Below are 23,428 nucleotides of genomic sequence, written 5' to 3'. Positions count from 1 at the left end.
GTCCCTTCTATCTCTAGATCTCTGACTCAGTGACACCTTTAAGGTTCAGTTCAGCTCAAAATCTTAGATCTTATTATCACTAATTATTGTACTTGAAAAGTTATCACGTGGAAGAAGCATTAGGCTTGTTCTGACTGGCCCCAAAAGAAAAGAATTTGGAGTAGTGGGTGGGGATTGTCAGGAAGCAAATGTAGGCTTAATGCCAGGGAAACCCTTGCCTTTCACTAAAGGGATTCCAAAAAAGCTGGGTGACCCCTGGGCAGCATGGAGGGGACTCCTTTTTCTCTTTGAGTTGTACTGGATGGTTATTGAGGTCCCTTCTGATTCTGAGAATCTGTCAGTGATCCTATGAACATTACTTCCCTCACTTTAGGATGGGCAGGATGAACAAGGGAAGGAAACAAAGAAAGGGAAAGTCTTCCAGGGAACTTAACAGATGGCACACTGGTGGAATAAATGACTACCGGGGGAAAAAGAAGTCATAGAATGTAGATTTGGGGAAAGAAGTCTGCACTGATCTAGAAAGGCCCCTCCAGTAGAACTGAATGATATTCCATCAACCTTTCTATCTCTGATTCCTGGGATGATTTAATACCCCTTAGAAGTGATCCCAAAGGTATATAAGTTTATTTACATATTTTCAGAGTTGAGAAGGACTTAGGCATTCATCTTTATTAAAAGACCCCAATAAGGGGAACTTCATTATCTACCAAGGCAGTCCCTTCCCATTTTGGATAGTTTTTCCTTACACTAACCTTAACTTTGTTTCTTTGCAACTTCCATTCATTGGTAGCAATTTATTTTACGGGACCAAACAGAACAAGCTGATTTTTTTTTGAGGGGCACGACAGACTTTCAGATATTGGAAGAGTTATATCTCCTTTACAATCTTCTCTTTTTTAGGTCAAATATTCTGAGTTCCTCTAAGAATATCCTTGGGGAAACAAAATACACCTTTTGGGAAGACACTTTGCTCTAACCTTTTGGACAGAAACACAATGAATGACTCCCCCCCTGCAGCCAAAACCCTTTATTGGATTCCAATCTGCCCATCATAATTGCATATTGTCACTAAAATACAGGGGTTCCCAGGGTTTCCAGAAACAATGACCCCAGGTGGGAATTGAGAGGTTGGTTTCATGCCATTACAGTGAAGATTTAAGATTACAGTACAAATGAGTCAAGACTCATACAGTAGCTGCCCTCTGAGCAAATGGCCATCATCCTAGCTGTAGGCCCCCTACGTGGGGGACGGGGACAGAATGAGGACCAGTGTGCCCAAATGTCTTTGTCATTCCTCCTTTCTCTACACATTTTTTTTCTCAGAAAGAGCAACAAGTCTCTAAAACAAAAATACATAGAAATCCCCATGGAGTGTCATTGTGGAACTAGCTGTGACTTTATATCCCCTCTTCCCTCCCACCTCATCTCACCAAACTCCCAGGTCTCATCTTTCCCCTCCTCCCCCAACTTTATCTAGTTCTCCTTTCTGAAGGCCAGTTTGATGTTGCTGCACATTTGGCCCATGGCAGAAAAGACAGGATGGCAGAAGGTGTGTATGAAGAGGGAAAAGACGCGGCTGATGCATTGCATCTCAATCAGGCAGCTCTTGATGCAGGGTACCACGGTCCAGATGTGGAAGAAGGAGATTAAGGCGAAGATGCAGCCCCAGAAGAGGGCCAGTGGGCAGCCCAGCACGGTGCTGATCACACGGTAGCACCAGTACTTGCTGACTGTGTAGGTCGTGTAGCTGACCTTCCAGACTCCATCAAAGCTGTAGGTGCCGTCCGGCTCGGCTATCACATCTTCAAAGTCCACCTGATACCCAGGCCAGAGTGAGGGAAGAAAAGAGGGCTTGTCAAAATACAAAGTTGGGGACCAGAAAAACAGCCAGGTTCACCTGCAAAACCGATGCCCAGAGGCATAAAAAAGAACCAGAGAACAAGATAAATGGAGAAAATGACAACAAAATGATAACAATGGAATGCTGGGAAATTATAATGACCAGGCTTGGCTCCATAGAAGTGGTAGGAGGACACATCTCCGTTCCTTTATAGGTGGAAGACTATTATGGGTTTAGGGAACTGCACAGAATGCCAGACTTTTGAGATACAGTAGTCTCACTGAATTTCCCCCCTCCTTTTTATCCTTATGATATAATAAAATTATGGTATAGTTCCATATAATCATATTATAATGTAACAGAATTATAATCATTCTTTTTTATCCTTATTTCTATGTGGGATGACTTAAGGAAGAGGAAACATTGGAAAATGTAGAAGGTGTAAAAAAGCATAACAATATATTTATTTTTTTTGAAAAGCAACCATAAAGGTTTAAAAAAACTGGAAGAGACTTTAGCAATCACTTAGTATGAAATTTTCAAATTGATTTATCAGAGAACTGACATACATAAATGTAAAATACAAGGGTAGATTGGTAAATGTTTAACCACCAGCTTTCTGTGGGGAAAGAAAGGTATCCACGACATACTTTTAAGTTTAATCTGCATTATTAACATTTTCTCTATCATTTTCTTAAGTCTGGACAATCAATAAAACAATAAATCGTACCCTGATTTGAATTGTTCAGTGGTTTCCAAGCTGTAAATTTAACTATCAACTGGAACACAGATGGGTTGGCTCTAATACAGCCCTATTCATGCTGGAGACTAGAATTTAGTTTTGAAATTCAATGATTCTCTCAAGCCCTGGATTCTACTCTTGGAGAAGAGTTGAGAAAAGTCATCTGCCTCCATTGCATGCAGGGGGTAGATGACAGGTTTGGGACATCATATCTACTGGATGTGCTGGCTATTTGATCATTTCTTTTTTCTCCTTTGTTACATGGGGCGGGGGCGAGGGTGGGGGAGACAGTTCATCAAGGAGGAGAAGCATCGAGATGAATATATCCAGAAACAAAAGTGATGTAACAAAAGAGAAAAAAGTGTTTTAAATGGAATGACTCTAGGCTCGGAGTCTTTCCCTTCAGCCTGGCTTCTACCTGCCTTCCTCTGGCTCCTCCGTCTTCTCCACAGATTAGGACTCTCTGCTGTCACGTGCAATTAAAAATCGACTGAGTTTGGGAGTTTCCTGTCCCCCGGAATCATGCCTACAGAGGACTGACAAGGGGTGTCGAGCCAGCAGTCTTTAAAGCCATGGGCTCTGGCCTGTCGTGCCTTTTTAGACATATGTGTGATGGGAAACAGAACAGGGAGGCAGGGCCGGTTGGTGTTCAGGTCCCTTTTTTCTCTGGTTCTGCTCTTATTTCCATTCTTCTCCTTTTCACCAACATGCCCAATGCTGGCTCCTCTTTTTGCTGAGAATTTATTCAGAGAAAAGCACCTACTCACAGCTCAGAGGCAGGGCACTGGGTGTATAAGCGGAGAGAACATCCAGCCTGGCGTTTCCAAGACCCCAGTTCAAATCTGATTTCAGACACTTACTGGCTGTGGGACTCTGGGCAAGTCACTTAACCTTGTTCCCATTAGTTTCCTCATTTGTCAAATGAGCTGGAGAAGGAAGAGCCCTACATGCCTGAAACAACTGAACAATAGCAGCTTAGCACTGAGGCTTCCCGGTGCCTTTCCATTTTAGCAGTGATCAAAATAGAAAAATGAGATTTCTAAGCCTCCATTTCCATTCTGTGTAAAATGGGGATCTGGCCTGGAGGGCCTGCAAAGTCTCCTCAAGCGCTATGACTCTGTGGTTCTGCCTGCTACATCTCTGCTCCGCCTGGTGCTCCATGGCCTGAGCACCACCTTTCTGAAGGCTTCTCTTCTTGTAGGTGCAGTTGAGAAGGTGTTCTTTCCCTTCTGCAGTACCCATAAGGTACTTTGGATTTCTCTGCCCTCCCCTGCCCCTGCCTGTCATTCCTCACCTTGTATCAGATGGTCTATATGAACTTGTTCTCTCTAGGAAGCCAGTGAACCTCTGCATGGGTGTTTGTGGAAAGACTGCATGTTGACTTTCTATGGCAATCAGGTTGGTGAAAGCTACTCCCTGAGTGGTCCCAGGCCAGGGGGGCCTCAGGTTTGGGGTGCAGGTGAGGGGGGCCCTCTCTCAGCTCAGAGCTGCCCCTTGGTAGATGCTGTGAGATTTAGGGTCCTGGGAGTCTTATCGCAGAGAGCCCCCACCCACAAGCATCCTGGGTGTGTGAAGCTCCCGTCTGGCCTGGCACCAAGGGGCCACTTTGGGACGGGAGCAGGATTTCCCTTCATGGACTCTTTGGAGTGTATTCTGATACCAACTCCTCCCAGAGCATTCCACGCCATTCATGCCTCTCTTGAAGGGAGGAGGGGGCTGGGCAATGCCTTCTCAGGCAAACAGGTGGTGCTGAGAACTTTTTGGTCTTCACACACCACAGGCATCTCCCAGGTCACTGTCAGAAATTCCTGTGGCTCTGTGGCCATGTGGGAGGGGGTTGTGGGAGAAGTCCCAGTCCCCGAGTTGTTCAAGATGGACTCAAGAGGCCACCCAAGGGCAGCCCTCCATTCTGTCTGGGCTGGTGGTATGACACAGGATACTTGGTGGCATGGTACAGCCTCCACACCATTCACCTCAACCCATTTCCCTTAACTCCTCAGAAATGTGATTCATTCATTCAACAGATAATTCTTGAGTATCTACTCTGTGCAAGGCCACACCAGGGGGCTATGAAGACAAGGCCTTTGCCTTCAAAGGACAAACCCGTAAGAGTGAAACCTGCTTAAGGGATCCACTGCCCATGGATTTATTTCAACTATGTTGGAAACTCTTTATATTTTTAGCTTGTGCCACTCCCCAAGAGAATAAGGGGTGCAACGTCTCTAGCTGTGCTGAAAAGAACTTTCAATCTGAACCCTTATCCTTTGAGGGGACCTTCCTCTATCATGTAGCCATCCAGGACCTGAAGAACCATACTGCCTTGTCCGATTTGGAACCTTTATGATTCTGGACATTCTGAACATCCTGGCCTCCGGCTCTATATCCAGAACAAAACATTTTAAGCTTTCTGACTCCGTCCTCCTTTGGAGTCCTTCCACTCTCATGTGCATTTTAATTGTTCTCCCTGCAGATGCACGCGGGTACATCTATTTAATGAAGATTAAATCCAGTTCTCATTTTGGCCAGAGCCCTATGACTCAGTCTGACCTAAGCACGCTTAAAAGGTAGAGGCGGTGGCAAACATATCTCCACTGTTGACCCTGTAAGAGTCGAGACATTATTGCCCATGCCAGAGGAACTTTGTGTGCCCGAGGCCTCAGGCAGGCTGAGCTCAGTCTAGATCGCAAAGCTTCCTCAAAGCCACACTCAGTACGGGAGTCCTCGGACACACACCAAAGGTGATGATTCCTGGGAAGAGAGACAGCCCAAGTGTGAGGAAACAGAGCATCTGTCCAACTGTTCCTTAATGATCTTCCTCAACTCTGTGGTTACCAGAGAGCATTCCTTAGGTGATGGTGACCAAGCGTTGTTTGGCATGGCATCAAAACCCAGTTCCTGAATGAACATATGAACGTGTGAGTGTGTGAGTGTGTGAGTGTGTGTGTGTGAGAGAGAGAGAGAGAGAGGAGAGAAAGAGAGATATGGATGAGCAGACAGAGAGAGAGACAGAGATGGAGAAAGAGACAGCGATGGAGAGAAAGACAGACAGACAGATGGATGGGCAGAGAGAAAGAGACTGAGAGATGGAGAGAGACAGAGAGAGATATGGATGGGCAGGCAGAGAGAAAGAGACTGAGAGATGGAGAGAGAGAGAGAGAGAGATGGATGAACAGACAGAGAGAGAGACTAAGAGATGGAGAGATATGGAGAGCCACAGAGAAAGACGAACAGACAGAGAGAGACGGACAGAGAAAGAGAGAGGGGAAGAGAGTGGGAAGGAGGGAGAACACACAATGTGGGTGTTGAATACTGGAGAGTGTAAGAAATGGTATTTGAGTGTCATTCTTCAAAGGTAACTGCATAGGACATGTGTTCTGAGACCACACAAAGGCAAATGACCTTAGCTTATGCAGTTTATGCTCCAGTGTTCAGAGTATTTTGGTATCCAAACTACCCAAGTCCTTGCAGATGCAGAAAGTTGTTTGGTCCAGTTCTGAAGCTCCCAATAGCCTAAGCAAAGAAGAGCACTTGGTGAGAAAGCTCAAGGATCCAGAACCTGGATGCAATCGTAATTATTGACAATTGTGAAGTGTGTGTGTGAATGCATATATGTGCATGCATGTAAATGTGTGTGTGTGTGCGTGTGTGCGTAAACTCTCATGGACATCTCCCAGGAAAGCTAGAACCACATTGCTCTTAGCTTTCTTTCTCCCTCCCTCCCCCTCTCTCTTTCTTCTTTCTCCAATGATGGAACTGTAACTCCTTAGCCTAAGAACCAGTCTAGAGGTTCAAGCTCCCTCCAGCCAGTGAGAAGGATACTGGAGTCCATGATGAGGTTAATGGTGAAAACTATTGTCTTTCTGCCAAAGACCAAGAGAACAGTATTGTGTTCCATAGATTCATTAGTCCAGCCCCCTGACTGTGGCCATAACTTCATTCACTGTCAGAAATATCACTATCAGATGGAATCAAGACAATGAATTGATTTAAGAGGTAGAAACTCAATCTGGGTGCTCCTCTCCTCTGAGTAAGGGCCTTGGTCCTCCTAGGGGTGCACAGGGGCTCTTTCTTCATAGTCCCAAATGAGGGATATGGAGGCCACAACCTCTGGCTCTAGCAGTGTGAGATGATCAGGCTGGAGCGACCCAATTCATCTTCCTCTCAGTCTCTATAGATATCAAATCTATCTTCTATGACCTCATGGTCAGCATCATCCTCATTTCCACCTTCTCTTCAGTCTCCACTATCACCAACTCAGAGTCAAAGCTACGACTATGGTGGGAGATTGGAGTTTTGCACCCATGTTTTAGATGTAGAGGATAAAGCCAACAAGCACATATTATTGCCTACTGTGTGCTAGGCACTGAATTTAACACTTACATAGCAAGAAGGATTAGTTCAAAGAAGCCACAGCCTTGTTCCTTCCCTCTTCTCAGGCCTTCTTCATCTCTTCCTCCCTGCTTCTATCCTCTTTCCTCCATGACTTCCAAAATCCATTTAATTTTGTGTCACTGCTGGGAAGAACAGGGTATGGTGGTGTCCCAGGTGTGAATGCCACTAGATAATAACCCTGTTTGTTTGGAGCTAGGCTGATGTCTCTAAATCCCTTCTCCACATAGGCTGATTTTGTCAAGAGAAGCTTTGTTTCCCCATGGTTTGCTCATTGACAGTTACGCTGTGATCATCACTTGTAGATAAATTCACAAATTGGATGATTTTCCCCATATTGAAATTGTGGGCAGCGCTGGGGCTGGGGGTTGCTACTCGGGAGGGAAAGATGACAGAAGAGGCCTTTCTCTTCCTCCTTAAAGTAACCTGGAGAGCCCGGGGGGTTGGGGTGCAGCCTTTAATTATTCCTCTTCTTAGAAGTCACTTCCCAGCAGTGCTTTTCACCCAGGGGGTTTGGCTCTGAGATTAAACCAGGGAGCCAGTGCAGGGTCCTGCAGCTGTCTCCCCAGCTTGGCTCGGAGAGGAGAAGGGCCGGCCTTGGTCATGGTGTGCTAAGTCTCTGCCTGGGAAGGAGAAGGCAATATTTCTGTAGTTGCAATCGGGCGGCTCTGGGTTGCACGCCAATTTTCCCAAACAATACAGAGGTTTCATTCTTTAATTAGTTACTAGAATTGGAGGGGAAATGACTTATTTTGGTGAAGGTCTAGTCATGTTCCCTTTGCTCTGTTTCTAAGGAAAAATGTTCTGTCTGTGTCTGAAGGGAGGTAGGGAAGGAGAAGGGAAATGAATGTGCCTAACTAAGTCAGGCAGCCTCTCCTAGATTTATTTTTGGAGCAGTAAGGTGGTAGTTTGATTAGTGTGAGCCAGCTGGAACAGTGGAAGGATGGGGTAGATGGTGTGGAGGGCCTCGGGCATATACAGGAGGCAAGGGAGGCCTGATGTAGGCCTGCCTGCCTGCCTATCACTGTCCTGAAGCTTGCCCTCATGCCCATCATTCCCAAAGACTCCCCCAGGTCAGCTAAAACACATGGGAGACTCTGGGGAAATAAATATTCTAATTATATGTTAATTATTCATCACATCCCGTATTATCCATATTTAGTGTGAATTTAATGATGATGATGATGACAGCTGGCAAGACAGTATGGCACAGTAATCAAGGTCCAACGTCAGAGTGAGGAAGACCTGTGTTCAAATCCTGGCTCTGACAAATACTGCCTATGTGCTACTGGACAAATCACTTCACCCCTTGGTGCTTTTAGGCAACTTTTAAAGTCTACGAGTTGCAAAGCAGGCATCCTTCTGCTTTGGAAGAGGGCATTCCTCCTACAGAGCTCCTTATACTAACAAAATCCCAGGAAATCTGCAAAATAAGTGAAGGCTAGCTTAAAAGGCAGTCCCGGGGTAGTGGGTACAGAATTGTGCTTGGAAGGAAAAAGAACTGTTTTCGAATTCATCCTCTCTGATACGTTCTGGCTGTGAGTCCTCCTTGGAGCCTCCAGAAACTCCTGGGTTTGACTCGAATTGGGGATGGGCTGCCACGTGCATCTGCAGAGGGGGCGCCCCGGGTGGCGGCGGCCATCTTTAGGGCCTAGTGACAGCCTCTCAGACTCATGGGCCACTCAGGATCTACAGAACTCGGTGCCCAGCACAGGGGGAGCTCCTTGAGGCCAGTCTCCCTTCGTATCCCCGCCCCTAGTCAGAACACTTAAATGCGTATTGCTTGGCCAGTTATCTGCTCTCAATTAACCTTCCCTGCAAAGGAGGCAGCATAACGATAAATCCCATGTGTTGGCCAAGACCAGCCCAAAGCCTCACAGTCAGTAAGCATCAGAGCAAGGCCGGAAGTGACTCCAAAGTCATGTTTCTTAATAGCTGGCTTCTAGCCCTAGTTCTTCTTCTGATTTGCTTTGTGACCCCCGGATAGGCACCTCCCCTTTCTGGGCTTAGTCTCCTTCTTAGGAAAAGGAAAGCCACTGAACTTGGGGCTCTCCAAGTCCCTCCTGGCTCTAAAATGTAAAGTTCTGCTACATTGTGTGATATCACATTCAACCATCTTTTAGCTGTGAATTCTTGACTAGGAATTAGGTGCTTCAGAGTGATTCACTGAGTTAAAATAATGGGACAAGGGACAGGTAAGTTTTGATTGTGTCCGAGGGAAGGCTCAGATGAGGAGGGCAAGCTTGGGTGGAACACCAGTGTGTGGGTGTTTGGGCCCCACAGTTGGCAGGTGCAGAGGATTATGGGAGGATTGTATGACACATAGGAATAGCCTGCAGATGACAAGCCAATGCTGGGCATGTAAATTAGGTCGCTAGCATGGCCAAAGTCCCTGTCCTGGACCCACCTTGTAAGAGATTCTTTTTGTCTTTCTTACTTTGTATGTAAAATGTTCTGTGTCTGTAGTCAGAGGTTCATAGGATTTAGAATTAGAAGGAGCCAGAGAGATCACTAATCTGGGTTAACAAACAATCTGAGACCAGGAGTGGGGATGACCTGCCCAAGATCTCACAAGTAGCAGGCAGCAAAATTGGGATTGGAACCCAGGTGTTTTATCTTTAAATCCATCCTTCCTTCCATCTTTCCTTTCTTCCTTCCTCCCCTCCATCCTTGTCTCCTTCCTCCTTTCCTCCCTTCCTCCCGCCTTACCTTCTGCTTTAATATTAATTCTAAGGCAGAAGAGCAGCAAGAGCTAGGCAATCAAGGTTATTGACTTGCCCAGGTCACCCAGCTAAGAAATGTCTAAGGTCACATTTGAACCCAGGTCCTCCTGACTCCAGGCCTGGTGTGCTATCTAGTCTACTGCACTACTTAGTGCCCTTGCCAGCACTCTTTTCACAATATGCCTTCTCAGGCCCAGTTTCATGAAATCACTCAATCAACAAACATTTAATAAATGCCTACAAGGTGCCAAGCACTATGCTAGGCACAAGGGATATAAATCCAAAGGTGAGATGATCCCTACCATCATTAGGAAGCTCATATTGTAGGGTAAGCATTGAGTCATGGAATCCTGGCATTTCTGAGTCTTAATGGACCTTCGTGGCTATCTAGTTGAACTCATACCTGAAAAAGAAAAGGCTCTGCAATCACCTCCAGCCTGTTTGAATGCCTCTAAGGAGTGTGAATGACCCGGGGCTTCAGTTTCCCTATCTGTAAAAAGAGGGATGACTAGATGGCTTACAAAGGGCCCTTACAACTAGGATCCTATGAATTCCACTAGAGTTCTGATTGTTTAAGGAAATTTCTGTGTATCATGTTTGAACTCACTTCTCTTCACTCAATGCTTTTTAGATCTTACTGGGTACACATTTCAGTCTTCTCATTTATACCGCAGAAACCCAAGTCCTAGCTGAATGCTCCAGGACAACCCAGTGAGCTTTTGCCCCAGGAAGTGCTCCTCAGACACAAAGGTTTCTAGCTCACTGTTGAAAGGGGAGGGATTCCGCCAGTCTATACTCCTTATTGAGTGGGTGGGAAAAGGAGGCAGGATCTCTGTGCCCCCCAACCCCAGCTCTTTAGGGTAATTCAGTAGCTAGTAAACAAGAACCCGTCATAGGAGGAAGAGGAAGGACATAGGAACAGTTCAATGGTGTAGCTCAGAGAGTTAAGACGTGGCCAGTCCTGATTCTGCCTTGGACATGCAGAGAGGAGGTTGGACTAGTTGAGCTTGAAAGGCCCTTCCAGCCCTGACATCGTTTGACTTGGTTTCTTCCTCCCTGTCTCTTTTCCACATCATCTTGTAGAACCACACGCTAGAGGCAGAAGGGCTTTCCAGATCACAGGAGCGCATGTGGAGAGCCAGCAGGTCCCTTTAGAGGTGGCTAGTCCAACCCCATCATTTTATTGAATAGGAAACTATGAGTGACATGTTGGAAATTCCTCAGCTAATATAATACACAAGTGGAGCTGGGACTGCTCTCTAGGCTGCACTCTGGGCCTCCTCTCCCATGCCTCAGCTCTGCATCCTGAAACTCTGCTCCAGCCTGGAATTCACCCCTTTGGAGTCTCCTCTGGTCCTGTAGGCCTCTTCCTCTGATTGAAGGCTCTTCCCAGAACCTCCATTTAAGCAGTCCCTAGGCCAGCCTTGTCTTATTCTTCTCCAGGCTACATTCCCACTTAGCCTAATGCCTGGCAAAACCGTAAGTGTTTAACACATGCGAATTAACTGCCTGACTGAAACTCAGATCCACAGGAGCCCAGGGTTATGATTCAGAGCTAGAAGAGACCCGAGAGGTCATTCAGTCTAACTCTTATTTTTCAAATGACCCAGTGGAGGCCCTTAGGAGGATAAATGATTTGTCTACATCAAATTGCAAACAGCAGAGCTAGGATTAAACCAAGGCCCTTTGCCACCTTCACACTCTAGAGGCAGCTGATGGCACATTGGATAGAGCATGGAGGCACCCTGGATTTGAATCCTGCCACAGACACTTTACTAGCTGTATGACCCTGGCAAGTCACTTAATTTATTGGCCTCAGTTTTCTCAACCTGTAAAGATGATCTTTCAATTCAACAATATTTTATGAAATACCCAAGGCCTACCTCACGGGGTTGTTGTGAGAATTAAATGAAGTATGAAAAAGTGCTTAGATAATATATGTCATAGTACCCACTATGCACCTGGCACATAGTAGGTGCTATATATACGAATGCATATTCTCTTCCCTTCTGTCCATCATTTCCATAAGTTCTATTTCCCAGGCCCCTAGTTCTCTTATGTTTTTCATTCACAGGTTTGGAGACTGACTCTATAGTGCAACCTCATTGCCTTATAGATAAGGAAACCAAACCCCAAAGGGAGAAAGTGAACTTGCCCAAAGTCACCCAGCTACTAAGCAGCTGAGGCAGGAAGGGATCTCCAGCCTCTGGCTTCAGATCCAAGGCTCCACTGAAGCACATTTACCTCCCTCCAATGTCTTCTCAGGAGGAGAAAAGCAGCTCAGCTTAGTCATTAGAACTCCTGATATGAGTTAGCTTAATGGGTTTGTTGCCCTGTGTGGAGGAAAAAGTGGTAAAAGGGGACCTGAGGCTGAGGGTGATGCTTCACCCAAAGGAATGACAGGCTTATGGTGACATCTCTGTCTCTGTGGCACCTGGGTGGGTGACGATATTTGTGGGTAATTTGGACTTTTCCTAGCCCTTGAACCACTAATGGGCTACATTTTAAAGAGTTCAATTTGGTGCTTTTAAATGGGAACACATTAAGTCATTACCATTTATCACTCTTAGCTCTGCTTGGAAAATACCACTTGTTTAAATCCAGGCTACCAGGCCCTTGTCTTAGAGCATCTCTGATTGTGAGTTGAGAAGGCCTCTTCCCAGGCAGTTTTAAGATAATGGATTCTTGCCCCCCTGCATGAGCCTGGCCATCAACAGGTTGGTCTGAACACCCAAGATCTAAATTATGAATGAGCCCTCTGGGAAGGTAGGGACTGTTTTTTCTGTCTTCTATTCATCCATCCACCCATCTATAAATCTATCATTCTTTATGAATATAAATAAAGTACTTGGCACACAGTAGGCATTTAATGCTAGTTGATTATTCTGGTTTCACCTATGTTACTAGGCACTTAGGAGAGAGGGAAATGGGGACCCTATCCACATGCAGACATGGTCTCCTTTAAAGATGTGGCCATATGCCCACTGATCCTCATTTCAGTCTCTTAGAATCTTCCTTCAAAATTCAGTTTAAGTGTCGCTTCCTACAGATGGCCTTTCTTGATCCCCCCAGTTGCTAGCAACCACCTAAACTATTGGTTCATTTGCTTTTTAGATAGTTTGTATTTACATACACACACATTTCCTGTTTTCTCTCTCTATCCTCTAGCACCCAACAAAGCACCTTACTCATAATAGGTATTTTATAAAATTATTGAATTGAAAGTTCTTCTTTACAGTTTGTAACAATGGGCAAAACTGAGCAAGAGTCCAGAGAGAACAAGTAGGAGAACCTGGAAATCTTGTGTCACACTTTGCTGTGTGACTTTGGGCAAGTGGAAATTCACAGGCAGAAGACTTGTTTTCAATCCTGGTTCTGGACCAGAACTGTTAGCTATGTTGCTTCAATCAAGTCACTCCATTTCTCTGGGACTATTTTCTTTTCTCTAAAGTGAAGGTATTAAACTATATGAGCACTAAGTTCTCTTCTGGTTCTAAACATTTGATCTTATTGTATCATGTCTCCCTCTCTCCTCAAATCCACTGGCTAGTACTAGCAGTTGGGTCCCCAGAGGGTGACTTGTCAACTGATTTCTCCTTTTGGGATTAGTTCTACCTTTGGTTAACCTTCTGGGGTTTGGTTTTTTTGGTTCTAACCCCCTGTCTTGTACACCCCTGAATATTGATTAACTACTCCCAGTTAATTAGATTTTAGAAAATGGTACTTACTAATGTAGCATAGCAGGAACAGTTGGTACAAAAACATACTCCTAAGAGTCTGGGACACAGTATTTCCTACAAGTACATACAGGGTTCTGAGAAGCTGATTCAAATTTAGAGAGTACATGTGACCAACGGATAACTCATGGCTTAAATCACTTCTTTGGGCCTCAATTTCCTTTTTTTTTTTTTTTTTTTTTTTTGTCAAATGAAGAGCTTGGGCTAGATGATTTTTAAGGTCTTATAAATGCAAGCATTTTGTGATTTATGACTTTATTCCCAAGGTATCTTTTCCTTACTGCCCAAAGGCCTATTATCCCTGAAAATAGAACATTTTCCTGCGTTATATTGACAGCGATTTCTGTTCCCAGACATAATCAGGGAGATTCCCCACCAAAATATGTCTGAGAATATAATATTGAAATTCATTCCAGGATCCGTCAGCTTAGATTCAGAAGGGTTTACTTTCCCTCAGCATTAATCAATGGTCTCTTGGTTACAGATATAGTCTACGTTTCTCTCTCTCTCTCTCTCTCTCTCTCTCTCTCTCTCTCTCTCTCTCTCTCTCTCTCTCTCTCTCGTCAGCAGAATATCAAGCTGAAAGAGACCCCCAGAAGCAGGGAAATGGGGTTTGTGAGGTCTGCTTTTACGGAAGATCACTAGCTTCTTCAAACTAAATGAAAAAATGAGCTTCCTGGACAACTGAAGAAGAAGCAAGTCCTCCAATTCTGACCAAGCTAGTCTTAAAAAAAAATTACAATCACTTCCAGCAGTAATAATAACCATTCACATTTCTCTGGCACTTTTGCAATCTCGACATACTACCATCCAAGTGCTAACATGCCCATTTTAGAGACGTGGAAGCTGAACATCAGAGATAAATTGACTTGTGCATGATTATGCAGCTATTAAGCTTGGGAAGACAAGCTAGGTCTTTTTTCTTCAAGGACAGTATCCTGTCTGCTACTGCTTACAAGGCATATGGCTTAGTCCCCTGGTTCTGGTAATCACATTTGTATAGTGATCTGAAATTTATAAATTTATTCATTCATTCAACAAGGATTTATAATTATGTACCTCCTCTGGATTAGGAACTGTGTTAGGTACCAAGGAAATGAAGATACAAATGAAACAGTACTTCCCTTCAAAGAGCTTGCAGTCTAATAGAGTGCTTGCTGCAACATTCAAACAGATACACAGAGATGCCAAAATTTGTGGGTAGAGGATTAACAGCTAACTAGGGGGATCTTTCCTGGGAGGGAGGTATGAGCATTTTAAGCCACATTTTGCTTACAGAGAAACCAAATTTGATGAAACTGTGTAACTGTAAAGTATCATTGGTCTAATTCAGTTGTTTCCAACTTTTTGTGTTCTCTGAACCCCTTTCACCAGCAACAGAAAAAAATGTTGTGTGGTGAACCCTCAAGATTATTTCATATTCTACTCATAATCTTCTGTAATTGTTTACTGTCTAAAGCACTGTTAAAGAATTTTAGCACAAACTCATGAGACTTAATGTCTCATTGTCTTAATGTCATTGGTCTAATGACAGTTTTATTGAATGAAAGTATGGAAAGGCCCAGAGAGTCTGGGTTCTAGTCCTGACTCACCACATGCCATTGGCCTCTCTCACCCCTCCCCCTTCCAGTGCTATTTCTTTCTCTTCTATAGGATCAAATGGGAAATGATTTGCTTATGGCCACAGAGCTAATTTGGTCCAGTGGCCTTGGCATCAGAGTCCTGCCTTGAGTCCCCACTCTGACCCTTGGTTGTCTTTGGGCCTCTCACTCTGGCCCTTTGTGTCCTCATTTGTAGAAAGAAGCATTTTGGTCCTAATCTCACAGACTAATCCCAAGTACTAGAGCCAAGATTCAGACTCGCCTCTCCTGGCTCTAGGAATCCTCTTCTAGAGCTCTTAGTGCTATGTTCCTCCCCATCACTGACTCACTGAGCCAGGCAGTGCTAGAGTATGGCTAAGAGGAGGCCAGGTCTGTCACTAACTTCAATATCATGGCCACTCTAGTGTCCACTCTGCTTTCTGTCCCTTGTAGCTTTGTAAAGGAAGATGTTACTATTCTGGTACAGGGGAGAAGGATGAACTGTGGGCACTGTCCATCACAGGATTTAAGGACCTAGAGATGCCGTAATGCAACCCCCAAGGCCAGGGCTGTGGGCCATCTAAGCTTGGTCATCATGCCTAGTTCAGTGCTAACTGTACAACAGGTACTTAATAATGACTGAGGCAGCTAGGTGGCACTGCACAGAGACCTGGGCCTGGAGTTAAAAAGACACATCTTCTCAAGTCCAAAGACCTCATATGTACTAGCAGTGGGACCATGGGCAAGTCACTGAACCCTGTTGGCCTCAGTTTCTTCATCTGCCGAATTAACTGGAACAGGAAATGGCTAACCACTCCAGTGTCTCTGCCAAGAAAACCTCAAATGGGGTCATGAAGAGTCAGACATGACTGAAAACAACTGAACAACAAAGGGTTGGTTCTTGTGTTGACTTGCTCAGGGTCACAGAGATAATGAGCTGCAGATGTGGGATGCAAACTTAGGTCTTCTGACCCCCAGACACTTTGCCCTTTTCCACTGCCCTACTCAGGGGTACAAAAAAGTAGGAAGCACATTTGTCTTTCCCTTCTTCACCTGTAAGCTGACATCTTATGGTAATTCAAGGTGACATTTAACTCTTTGCCTCAGTTTCTTCCATTGTAAAATGGGAATAATGATAGCAATTTACCTATCAGATTGTTGTGAAGATAAAAATGAGATATCTGTAAAACAGCCCAGCGCATGGCACATAGTAGGTACTATATGAATACTATTTATACCATTAAATTACTATTAAATATTTAATAATTAGTGGATTAATTACTACCACTAAATATTACTATTGTTGTAACTATTATCCTGTCATTTGAAAGAAGTAGGCCTGCTAAGCTTGGAGAAGGAAGACTCAAGGGAGTGAGGACAGCTCTTTGTGAGAGCTGAAGATCTTGTAAGGGGAAGAGGGATTTGCCCTTGCCTTTTTTGGCCCCAGAATCCAGAACCTGGAACAATGGGAAGATGCCACAGACATATTTAGACTTGGTCTAATGGAAAACCTCCTAAATAATCTACACTATCCCAAAGTAGAAAGGACTGGCCTGGCTGAGAGGGGATTACTACTGGCTTGAGTAGATGACTGCTGAGGCCCCTTCCAATTCTGTCATTCTCTGAGAATGATGGGTGAGGCTATTATCTTTACCCTATTTGTTCACTACAGCTTCAGAACCACATAGCATGCTAAATGTGTGGAATGCCATTCACAGAGAAAATTCTCTAGGTCTTCCACTTTGATCCCATAGTATTTTTGTGGTTTGGTTGTTTCAGTGTTTGTGAATTTGGGGTTTTTCTTGGCAAAGATACTGGAATGGTTTGCCATGTCCTTCTCCAGCTCATTTTACAGATGAGGAAATGGAGGCAAATGGAATTAAATTACTTTTCTCAGGCCACCCAGTGTATCTGAGACTGGATTTGAACTCAGGACAATGACTTTCTGACTCTAGGTCACCATAGGTGCACTCTGTGCACTATGGTGCATCCTGGTTGTCCATATTATGGTACTGTTAGCATCTCTTTAGGGTTTGCCAAGGGCTTTACATGCACTATCTTGTTTGCTATTCATAACAGTTGTGAAGCAAGTGCTATTATGTTCAACATTTTCAGGTGAGGAAATTGAGGTTGAGACAGGTTAAGAGTCTTGCCAAGGTCACACTGTAAGTGTCTGAGGCAGGATTGGAACCCAAATCCTCCACATTCCAAGTCCTGGGGTCTCTCTACTGGGCCACCTAGTAGATGCACATTGTAAGTAATTGATAAAGATGAAAAGAAATACACACACACACACACACACACACACACACACACACACAAATATCCTCATAGAACCTCAAAGCTGGAAAGGGCTTTGGAGATCACCTATTCCAGAGCCCTAATATTTGGCAGATGACAAAGATGAAGTCCAGGAACTGAGACAACTGGCCTGTAGAGGCAGGACAAGAATCTGGGTCTTCCAACACATGGATCTAAACCCTAAAAGGATATCAGAGGCCTTCTAGTTCAATCTCCTCTTTTTACAGTTGAGGGTAATGAGGTTCAAGGAGGATTCCTGAAAGCCCCCATCCACATTAAACCTAATTCTAGTCAGTGTCTTTCCTGCTATACCATCCCGTCTTTCACTGTCTGTCAATGCCTCTTTTCATCTGATAGGACAATGGGTTTTAGAATAGTAAAGATCCTTAAATAGCATATGATATTAAAAATCACTGATGTTTTTGGATTTTTAAAAATGATACTATGACTTCCCAGTACCCTAGTCCCCTATAAAACCCTCCCTGGTACTGCTTACTCTTGACATTGAAAGAGACTCATCTTCCTTACATCAATATGAACTGCTGCCAATTGGCAGGTAAGTCCAAGAGTCCTCAGAGTGGCAGCATCCTACTGCTCTCCCCCAACCACTGTTCTAGCATCTAGCCCAGCCCTCATAAACATCATCTTCGGAAGCAGATTCAGTGGAGATGAGACCTGGCAGCTAATGAAGATCCAGAAAGTTCTTGCCTTCAGTCCTTGGTACTGCCCAATAGGTTGACATCAGAAATCAGTATAATTTTATCAGTGGATATGACATTAAAGAAGAAGCATTATCAGCCATCTCCTTTGTGGTCACACTCTAAGGACCGCGGGCCTTTTCCATCTGATTCATAGCTGAAAAATCCCATGTGTGTTATCCCCTTTTGAATGTGAGCTTCTGGAGAGTGAGGACTGTCTTTTCTGTCTGTATCTCCAGACTTCACACAGCACTTTGCATATAATAAGCATTTCATAAAGCCTTTTTCCTTTTTTTCTTCCTTCCTCCAATATATTTTATAAATGAGGAAACAGGCTTATGACTTGCTCAAAAGTGGCAAGTCCTCTGACTGCCAGCCAGCGATTGTTACAGGACACTAAGCGCTTTCTCTTGCTCTCCTGTCAGAGAAGCCACTGGAGGAAATACCCTCACCTTAGAAGTTTAATAAATCCTTCTAGGGAACTAGCTTTTATAAAAGAGAGATTCTCTATTCTCCTGGTTACCAAAGCAAATCCACAGCACTTACTACTTCAAAGAAGTTTGATAAAGGAAGTCCCCCCCCCCCAACCCAGCTCCCTTTAAAATGTTTCTTGTTTCTGCAGAGATTTCCATTTTAAAGACTAGACTGTGATGGAACTTATCATGATAGTACACAATTCTTCTTTCCAGTTCATTGTTCTGCATGTGAAGGCGTTAAAGGTAAAAAGTGAGCTTTTCAAGTACTGTTCTCTAAAAAGTACTAGAGGCATTCCCATCTTTGTTCACACAATTTTTTTAAAGCACATGTTTTGTCATTAAGATTGTTTACAGCCTTTCACCAGCCTGGTCAGAAATCATGTTTGATTCTGTTAGAAAAGTTCAATAGCCTGGTGGGATAGAAAATTGGGTACAAGTGGTCCAAAAGACTAAAATACTGAATCCTGAAAGAAACTGGTTTATACACTAAACTCTTTATGCCTTGGTCAAAAATTAACATGATTTCTGTATAAAAGGAAAAAAATAACCCATACCAATGTTTATTCATGCTACTTTTCATCTATATTCTCTGTTATCCCAAACTGCTGAATTTGCTCATTATAAGAAAATTGGTTGAATTAAGGTTTACTGTAAATATTTGTTGTCATACTGACAGTTATGTCATTGCCAGAGATTTCAGTAATTAAAGTCAGAAATAGAAGTTAAAGTTACTTTCCTTATTGTTAAAAACTATGTCCTTAAAATCAGAACATTACAGTTTTTTTGCTTTTGTAAATTGGATATCTTAAGCCAAATATAGTTTAGGGGATCCTTTGGCTTACAGGTCAATTGCAAACAAACTGAATGTACAAATCTTAGTGTTGGTGCTGAAGTCTCTTGAGAAGAGTCATCATGATTTAAAAGTTTGTTGTTTAAAAAAAGTTTTTTTCCACATCAAGTGTCAATCAAAACTGAAGATGAAACGCTAATGAATGATGGATTTTCATGCTTTAGGTGTACCTCCTTTTTAGATTTTATTTTTCAGTTCGTTCTCTGCTATTTTTACCATACTGTGCCATTTAAATTTTCTACATGCTAACTTTTCATTTGTGTGATTAAAATAAAATTGCAATCTATACAAAATAAAAGAGATTCTCAGGGCAAAGGAAATGCTAAATTCAAAGGGACATCTTCAGATTACGATATTTCAGGGAATAGGATCAGCTGGGTGGGTGAGGGAGGGGAATCTTTGTAGGTACTGTGAGGAGCCTCTACTCTATTTGCATGGATGGCAACCCTGCCCTGATGGCAGATGGCATTTCTAAGGTACTGGTGGGATCCTCTGAAGAGCTGCATTATGGGAGGCAAAAAATCAGACCTACTCCACTAACCTCTTCATATAATCATAGTTCCCTATGAGTTTCTAAAGGATCCAGTGTGTGTGTGCGTGTGTGTATATATATATGTATGTATGTATGTATGTATGTATGTATATGCATGTTTGTGCACACACCCACCCCCACACCCCTCTATGTATATGGGCAGCTAAGTGGTGTAATAGGTAGAACACCAGGGCTAGAGGCAGGAAGAGCTGAATTCAAATTTGGTCTCAGATACTTACTAGCTGTGTGACCCTGGACAAGTAACTTAACCCTGTTTGCTTCAGTTTCCTCATCTGTAAAATCAGCTGGAGTAGGGAATGGCTAACTGTTCCAGTATTTTTGCCAAGAATACCTCAAATAGGATTTCGAAGAGTTGTACACAACTGAACAACAACAAATATATGTATATACGAATACACATGTATACAGATATGATTATTTTGTCTAGACTTAAGAAAGTGATGGAGAAAATGTTAATAATACAGATTAAATTGAAAAGTGTGTCCTTCATAGGTATTGCCTCCCCAACCCCCTGCAAATGATTGTAAAACATTCACCACTATATTTCTGCTTCAAATCCTGGTGACTGAGTAAGTCATTTCCCATGAGGGACAGTTTGATCCTGGGACTTGGAATTAGAGGACCTGCCACTTAATAATATATCTTATTATGAGGAAGTCTCTTTAGGCCTTAGTTGCTTCCACAGTAAATCAGGGAGTGGTGGTGGTGGTGGGGTTGGACTAGAAGACTTCCAGCTCTGATATCTATACTTCCTTTCGGGCCTTCAGTTTACTTGAACTACACATCCTAGGAAAACTGGGCCCTGGGCATGGATGCTCACTGAAAGAAACAGGGTTTTAATTACCAGGAGGTATGGGCACCGATGACACTGGTTGGTTGTGGCAGGGGATTAAGGAAGGGCAGTCAGGAGATGCGGGAATAATGGAGATTTCTGTAGGGTTTATAGTCCACATGGGTTGGAGAGACTCTCTGGGAGCCTCATGGAGAATGGGAACAGCACAGTGAGCAATATAATCACCAGCAGCAGCCATTGGAAAGAACTGTTTGCCACAGTAGAGGGTCTAACCCCGCCCACACCAAAGACATCAATCTTTGATTCTGGTTGCAGAATTTTCGCTATGTCTTCTTATTGGAGCTTTGAGTCTTTTTGAGCTCATTTTTTCAGACTACTATGGGGAGATGGGGAAATGCAGTTGTACTCATTCAAAATGTATGATGAGATTGTTTTCTTTTGTCTTACTATTCATTTCTGTGCCAATTAAATGATTTTCATTTTCTATGATGTTCCCTGACTGGGACTGTTTGCATATAGAGCCCAGATCCGAGTTAAATGTTATAGGATCATAGATCCAGGACTGGAAGGAACCTCAGAGGCTATCCCATCTACTCCCCTCATTATACAGGTGAAGACACTGACTTTTAGGGAGTAGAATGACTTGCCTAGCTAGGCTCATAAAGGTGGTGAGCACCAGACAAAGGGTCTCTACTGTGAGTCAAGATTCTTTTCACTGAATCACACCCAATTTTCTAAAGGGATGAGGACCAAGTGAGTGAGGCAGATAATTATTACTGAAAATTTCCCAGAGAGTGAGGGAAAATCTGAGAGGTTATACAAAAGGCTAGACCACAGACCAGTTCCATATGTAAAAAAAGGGAATTCAATGGATTTTAAGTCCTTTTCTAGCTTTAATCCTCTGATCATTTAATAATAACAGCTTTCCCTTTCTAATGCTCTTTACAAAACCCCTTCTCCCCACAGGCAGCTTTTATAAGATAAGAAAAGCCACTATCTTATTACCATTTTACACACGCAGAAACTAGAGAGGCCAAACTATTGACCCAATCACTTGTGGAGCTAATTAGCAAAGTCAGGGTTTCAATTCAGGCCTGATTGAAAGTCCAATGGTCTTTCCATGCTATGACAATACTTTTCAACAATGAAATTTGGTGTGGAAGAAACTAAAACAGAATACACCTAGATTCTGCCTTCTCTTCTATTATCTTCACCTTTAGTCCTATGATGCCCTTTCTAACTCTAAATTCTATGATTTTATAAATGTTCTCTCTGTTTTTCCTACAGGATTCCCTCTTTGCCTCACCTATATATCCCAAGAGGTGTGAATTTTCCTCGGAGAGTTTCCTTTCAAGGACCCTGGGCTACCCCTCCAAGATGTCAGCTGTCCTGAGAATGGCAGGGGGAGCAGTCTGGGAGAAGTCCATTTGGGAATGACCTGTCACCCTAGTGGCCTGGCACAAAGAAGGTGTCTGTGAGTGGGCTGGAGAAGTGAGTGCCATCGAATCAGGGACTGTAGCCCTTTGGCTATGGCTTTCCCAGGACATAAGAGCAATTCTTACTCACTGTCTCCTACCACCCTGATGTGGAAGATCTCCTCAAATTGGGACAAGACACTTTTCCTCTGGGCCTCAGTTTCTTTCTCAGTAAAATGAGAGGCAGGGGCTAAATGAATTCTAACATTCTAGGTGTTTATTCTAATTCTGCCAAGGCTAAGAAAAAGCCCATCTCCAAATACCTGGATCCAACTTAGATCAGTATATTTCCTTGATCCTTTTTCATTCCTGCCCTGCCTCTAACATTCTAGATCATCTTCAGCAAATTTTCTTCCAATTACTCCATGCTAAGCATTTGGGAGTTGGTTATGGAAAAATTCAGGAATCAGGTACACAGTTATAATGAGGTCTTCAGAGAGCCTATCATTACCTCAAATGAAAATATTCTATCCCAGCTTGCTAACGACCCTCCACTTGCAAAGCAGACATACTCTGGGGCACTGTGGGCTGGGCTGGGACAATCTCAGACCAAAGCAAAAGGATCACAATCCTACCTTCACCACATCTTCGTTAATATGCCTTGGGTCTCGGTTCACCAAATCAATCTCTTTTTTGAGCCTGTCCTGGAGGGTTCTGGGTTCCTTTTCCTTCTGTTCTTCAGCCATGGCAATAATGCCTTTTTTCCTGAGTAAAGGCCCGAATCCTTTTGGATGGGGGGAAAAAATACCCTTGGGGGAAGTGGTAAATTCAGTGTTCCCAGATTTATACTCTCTAACTGTGAAATAAGCCCCACCCCACATGCCAGGGGACAGCTGTCGCACATACCTTCACCCCTCCTTTGGTAAAGCAGACCATGGCAGGTCTCCAAGCTAAAATTAAGACTGTAGCTCACATGGGCCAACCACTCCTTAAAGGGGATGATTGTTGGGAGTCTGGCCCTCATGCAAGACACAGTATTGTTGGGGTCTAGCATTCTCCTTTGTGCCATCAAGATGCAGGTGCAGTATGGGATTAGGGGCACATGGGAACCCTCAAGGGACTGGACTACCTCAGAGCTGCTGACTAAAGGAAAGGCAGATGACTTTGGGGCTTTTGCACCATTGCTTTTCTCCATTTGTGGAATTGAAGCTATATTTCACTGGGTCAAGTCTTGCCACACACATAGACCTTTGGTTGAGGATGGGAGTTGGGAAAATCAGTTATCTGATAAGCCATGAGGTTGCCTGAAAAAGTTGGGTATGCGCATG

General features: G+C 43.6%; 1 protein-coding gene across 1 annotated transcript; it reads right to left on the bottom strand.

Annotated features, from left to right (window-relative positions):
• Positions 1-1,028: 1,028 nt before the first annotated feature.
• On the bottom strand, positions 1,029-22,878 carry CAV3 (caveolin 3). Its single transcript, XM_044656835.1, has 2 exons — positions 22,736-22,878; positions 1,029-1,818 (listed from the first exon to the last, which is right to left on the bottom strand). Exons 1-2 carry the CDS (start codon positions 22,844-22,846, stop codon positions 1,477-1,479), a joined length of 453 nt encoding a protein of 150 aa, XP_044512770.1. The 5' UTR covers positions 22,847-22,878; the 3' UTR covers positions 1,029-1,476.
• Between the last annotated feature and the right edge of the window lie 550 nt (positions 22,879-23,428).

The sequence above is a fragment of the Gracilinanus agilis genome, chromosome 1 (genome assembly GCF_016433145.1).
Source record: "Gracilinanus agilis isolate LMUSP501 chromosome 1, AgileGrace, whole genome shotgun sequence".
NCBI classification, from domain to species: domain Eukaryota; kingdom Metazoa; phylum Chordata; class Mammalia; order Didelphimorphia; family Didelphidae; genus Gracilinanus; species Gracilinanus agilis.
This window is presented reverse-complemented; position numbering and strand designations above follow the sequence as displayed.

What these genes read in the sequence shown, in the direction of transcription:
- CAV3 (XM_044656835.1), bottom strand. Translation starts at nt 22,846, where the DNA reads ATGGCTGAAGAACAGAAGGAAAAGGAACCCAGAACCCTCCAGGACAGG. An exon ending in TTAACGAAGATGTGGTGAAG is followed by an intron (nt 1,819 to 22,735) that starts GTAGGATTGTGA and finishes CCTGGGTATCAG; the next exon opens with GTGGACTTTGAAGATGTGAT.